This window comes from Mustela erminea, chromosome 18 (genome assembly GCF_009829155.1).
Source record: "Mustela erminea isolate mMusErm1 chromosome 18, mMusErm1.Pri, whole genome shotgun sequence".
Taxonomy (NCBI): domain Eukaryota; kingdom Metazoa; phylum Chordata; class Mammalia; order Carnivora; family Mustelidae; genus Mustela; species Mustela erminea.
Genome location: NC_045631.1, coordinates 47,104,553 through 47,109,178, shown reverse-complemented (window position 1 = coordinate 47,109,178; position 4,626 = coordinate 47,104,553). Strand labels below are relative to the sequence as shown.

Sequence of the window (4,626 nt, the reverse complement as noted above, 5' to 3'; positions counted from 1 at the left end):
TGGGCGGGCGCGGGGCGGGGGCCGGCGGGGGCGGCGCCGCGATAAGGCGGTGGCGGCGGCGGCCGCTCGGGGACCACTGGCAGCGGCGGCAGCTGGCGCCCGCGCTCGCGCCCTCCTCGCACCCGAGGCGCCCCCCGGAGACAGACCCCCCGCCCCGCGGCCCAGGCCGGGGCCCCGGTGAGACCCGCGGGCGGGCCGGGGAGGGGGCCTGCATCCGTCTCACAAACCCGGGCGCCGAGGAGGGGGTGCGGGCGCAAGGACCGACGCTTGCGGGGTCCCGACGCCCAGCGCCCCCGCCCGTCGCTCTCGCCCGGGATCCCGAGGCCAGCGGCCGCCCTCCCGGGCGGGCCTCCGAGCGAGGACGCAGCCGAATCCCTCTTGCTGAGTCCGCGGTGGTCCCGGGTTTGCGGTCCGGTCCTCGCGGGCCCGGGGGCTAGAAGCGGGCGCGCGGGCGGCGGGTCTGCCGGGCGGGGCGGGCGCGCAGCCCGGGAGCGCTGTCCAGGGGCTGGGCCGGCCGAGCGGGGGGCACCGGCCACCTCGGCAGCGTTCGGCCGGGGTCAGGCCGGGCCAGCGGATTCTCACCGAAGCCCCGCCCGGCCCGCCCGCCCCTGACCTCCCCTAGTCCAGGCGGGGTCCCGAGCCACAGGGCACCCACGGCGGCTGCGCGGCGCCCCCTCCCCCGCCGCTCCCGGCTAACTCTGTTCTTCCCCCGACACATGGTTCCACTCAGGGATCTCTGTCCCTTGGGGAGCAGCTTGGGGGGCGGGCGGGCGAAAGGGGGAGGTGGGTGAGGGGCGGAAGTGGCAAGACCCAGAGCAACAGGAAATGACTTAGGGAAAGTCCCAACCGCAGCCCCCCAGTCCCCTGCTGTAAACACTCCCACCCCACCCTGTAGGCTAGGGAAGGGCTTGTGGGGCCCGACCGACCGACTTCCCCTTGCAGAACCCAGCGGGTGCCGCGTCTCCACCTGGGGCCTCCATCACCCCCACCGAGCCATGTTCCAGGCTGCAGAAGCCGCCCAGGCCACCCCCTCTCATGTAGGTGATCAGCGGGGCGGGAGGGCTCCTCTCCTTCAGACGTCTGGCCTGGGGTGAAGGGGTGAGGGGCGGCAGGTCTGTCACCCTTTGCCCCGACCCTCCACCCGCTCCCCGCCAAGCGCCTGGGTTCTGAGTTGGTTACCGCAGTCATGGTCTGGGGCATCCCTCTGACCTGGCCCTGACTGGCCTTTTCCCTTAGGAAGCCAAAGGCAGCGGTGCAGGCAGCACGGTCCAGCGCTCCAAGGTAGGGTCCCTGAGAGTGGAGTGTTGCGGGGGTTAGAAGGGATGGGCACGGGTCAGGCCCCTGGCTGACTCTCTCCCCCCAACAGTCCTTCAGCCTTCGGGCCCAGGTGAAGGAGAGCTGTGCCGCCTGCCAGAAGACCGTGTACCCCATGGAGCGGCTGGTGGCCGACAAGCTCATTTTCCACAACTCTTGCTTCTGTTGCAAGCACTGTCACACCAAGCTGAGGTGCGCCCTTGCCCTGCCCCTGCCCTCGCCTGCCAGCCCTGACCTGACCTGACCACAGTTGTTCTGCTTCTGCAGCCTGGGCAGCTACGCCGCACTGCATGGGGAGTTTTACTGCAAACCCCACTTTCAGCAGCTGTTTAAGAGCAAAGGGAACTACGATGAGGGCTTCGGCCGGAAGCAGCATAAGGAGCTTTGGGCCCACAAGGAGGTGGACTCCGGCACCAAGACGGCCTGAGGCCCCTCTGCCATCCACTGTCTCTGTAGAAGAGGGCCTGGAGAGGGGCAGTGGGAAGGGTGGGAAAAAGATTGGACCTGGGCTTGGGTTGGGGGGCAGGGTGGGATGGGGATAAAGCCATCTTGCTCAGGCAGAGGGTTGGGGGCAGGGCTCAGCTCAAGGGTTCCTTCATTCTCCCTGGGGCCAGGGTGGTGGGGGGGTCGTTTGGGAACCAGGATTGGGTTTTGCTCACCACCCTGCTTCCGACTTCTTTCAGCCTACCCCACCTCACCCCTGGCCCCCGGGGAGGCCCCCAGGCCCAGCTTCCCTATCTAGGTGCCTTTTCTCCAGCAAGGAGTCACCATGCCCCCTCAGGGTCCCAAGCTCCCTCACTGCCACCTGGGGCCCTCTGGGGCCCCCATGTCTCCCCATCTACCTCTGCCCTTAGCCTGGTTCTGAGCCATGGAGAACAGAGGAAGGAGAGCCAGCGTGCCCTGGCTGGGCCTCACAGAATGCCCACGAAAGCTTTGGGGGTGGGGTGGGGAGGGGGAAGTGGATTAGCCCCGCCCTCCCCTGAAAGAAGAGGCGGAGCATGCCCAGTGGGGCTTGGGACCCATCTTGCACCACCGAGTCAAGAAGCAGAAGCTAAAGCACCTGCCGTCCTGAGAGCCAGAGACTGGCTGGGGTCTGGCATGGGCCACGCTCCTCTCCTCTTGTCCCCCGTTGCTGCCGGTTCTGACTGTTGTGATCAACCCTGTTTTAAACATGTTTTAACAGATTGTGACTCTGTATTATGTGGCCTGATGGGGCAGTGGTTGGGGGGGTGGAGGACGTTGTGGCAGGAAGGATGCAGACTTACCATGCAGAAGTGAGAGGGGACATGGTCAGCCCAGAGCACTCCTGGCCTTGATTGGGGTGGGGGGTGGGGCTGGTGATGGGTGTGAAGGAAATGACACCAGCCTGAGAAAAAGAAGGGGTGCTCTTTTTTCAACAGCCAGGCCTCCGTGCTGTCATAACCAGAGTGGTTTTAGAACGGAAATTCCACTTTGCTTCTCAGCCTTGGGTTGGTTACAGGAGGGTCAGGACAGCTGGCTCAGTCGGTAGAGGATACAACTCTTGATCTCACCCTGCACTGAGTGTGGAACTTACTTTAAAAAGAAAAAAAAAAAGAGGGTCAGGCCATCAGTAGGTGATGGCTCATGGCCTCACAGCCTTTCAGTATACTGCAAGGCAGAACCCTTCTGCTGACACCTTGTCTGGAACCCCCTTGCCCTGGAAATCAGCAAAGGATGGTGGAAACCAGCAGATTCAGCAAGTACTGTTGAAAGTTCTCTAGCTCACTGTGTCCTTCCCCATCTGTCCTCTTCCCCTTGCTTTTTCAAGCTCTAGAGTAGGGCAGCCATGGTCACCGTCTCAGGTCGTCCAAGGAGAAAACAGCTTATCTGCTACTCTGAGGGACAAGTTTACCACAGAGCAAGCAAAGCCAACCTGGAGGCCCCCAGACACCCGCACCCCGAGCGAATTATATGCGGGAAGTCTAGGATGTCTGTCCCAGACCCATCTGTTCTGATTTCCCCAAACTGTCCATGGGCTACATGAACTGGTGGAGCCAGAGGGCTGACTCCTGGGGGACATGCTGCCACTGCACCCGATATAAGACCTTAAGTTCCTAAGTGATGCCATGCCCATAGGTCAGGGTAGGGAGCGGGTACTCAAACTGGTGGCAGATGGGCCACTGTGCTGTGAGAAGTGGACACTGCCCCTTGCAGCAGAGCTGCTTCTCAGCAGAGATGGCACTGGGTCTTCAGCATGAGGAGCACCAAGAGGCTCATTCAAAGCTGGCCCAAATTCTGCACGGGAGGCCTGAGATGGGGACAAGGGCAGTCTCTCCTTGCTCTGAGCTAAGCACCAGCCGCGGATAGGCCAGGGGAAGATAACAGAGAGGCGGCTTCTGGAGATGACTGAGCCCTGCCCTGCAGAACACGGCTCCGGCTCCGGGGAGGACTTCCCTGCACTGAGAAGACTTGTGGATGCCGTGAAGTTCTGGACCCCAGCTACCGGTGACCCTTGGGTCGGGGGCAGCTGACAGTACCAGCCTGATAATCAGTCCCGACAGAAGCACCCTCCACAGAGCTCCTGGAAGTGGGGAGAGAAGGGAACCACCTCTGAGCTAGCAGTGGTCTCAACCAAGTCATCCCTGCCTAGGACCCTGCTCAGAGTCACTTCAAGTTCCCTGCTGAGGGACCCAAGCTGGCTACAGGCACCATACCTGCTCCTCCTGGGAAAACACCTACTGTCTCCACTCCCCAACTGGAAGCATTGCCACAGGACCCCTTGGGTATAAATGATCCCTTTTATTGTAAGTAATGCGCGACACTGGCCTGGCTTTGCACTGCAAGCCCTCGGTCGAGATATAGTCCAATAACTATGGCCGCAGGTTCTTCTGCACGATCCACAATTCAGACACAGACACAGAGCTGAGGTGGATAGGAGGGGCAGGAGGGGCAGGAGGGCGGCGGAGTGTGGACTGTCCCCAGCCCTGGCCTCCCCACGTAGGTCTGGCCAAGGCTGACGTAGCCCATGGAATGCTGAGCAAATGGCAGCGCGGCCCTTCTCACAGCAAGCCTGGGGCTGCCGGCGGACTGCCTTTTAGAATCCTCGGGCCCAGGCTGTCCTAGGCCCACAACTTGTTATCTGGGTTATTTAATATAAAGACAATAAATTAAAATTAAGCAACAGCTTGGTCCTGAGGATGCTGAGCCAGCATGTCCACAGTTTTTGGCACACAAAAAAAATCAGGGTCTTTCGTTTTTTTGGAGTGCAGCGTTTGTTGGCCTGTTTGCAAATTCACTTGGAAAACCCATTCCCTGTGAGGTAAGACCCCAGGAGGTGGGGCTCTGTGAGAG

The 4,626-nt window shown here is 61.8% G+C and overlaps 1 protein-coding gene across 2 annotated transcripts; it reads left to right on the top strand.

Annotated features, from left to right (window-relative positions):
- The first annotated feature begins 38 nt into the window (after positions 1 to 38).
- On the top strand, positions 39 to 4,458 carry LIMD2 (LIM domain containing 2). 2 transcript variants are annotated; one of them, XM_032323072.1, is made up of 5 exons: positions 39 to 177; positions 943 to 1,037; positions 1,237 to 1,281; positions 1,367 to 1,506; positions 3,700 to 4,458. In XM_032323072.1, the coding sequence occupies exons 2-5, from the start codon at positions 996 to 998 to the stop codon at positions 3,782 to 3,784; spliced, it is 312 nt and encodes a 103-aa protein (XP_032178963.1). In that variant the 5' UTR covers positions 39 to 177; positions 943 to 995; the 3' UTR covers positions 3,785 to 4,458. The 2 variants fall into 2 exon arrangements, with proteins under 2 accessions (XP_032178963.1, XP_032178962.1); XM_032323071.1 differs by lacking the exon at positions 3,700 to 4,458 and adding an exon at positions 1,582 to 2,504 and having other exon boundaries at positions 46 to 177.
- The last annotated feature ends 168 nt before the right edge of the window (positions 4,459 to 4,626 follow it).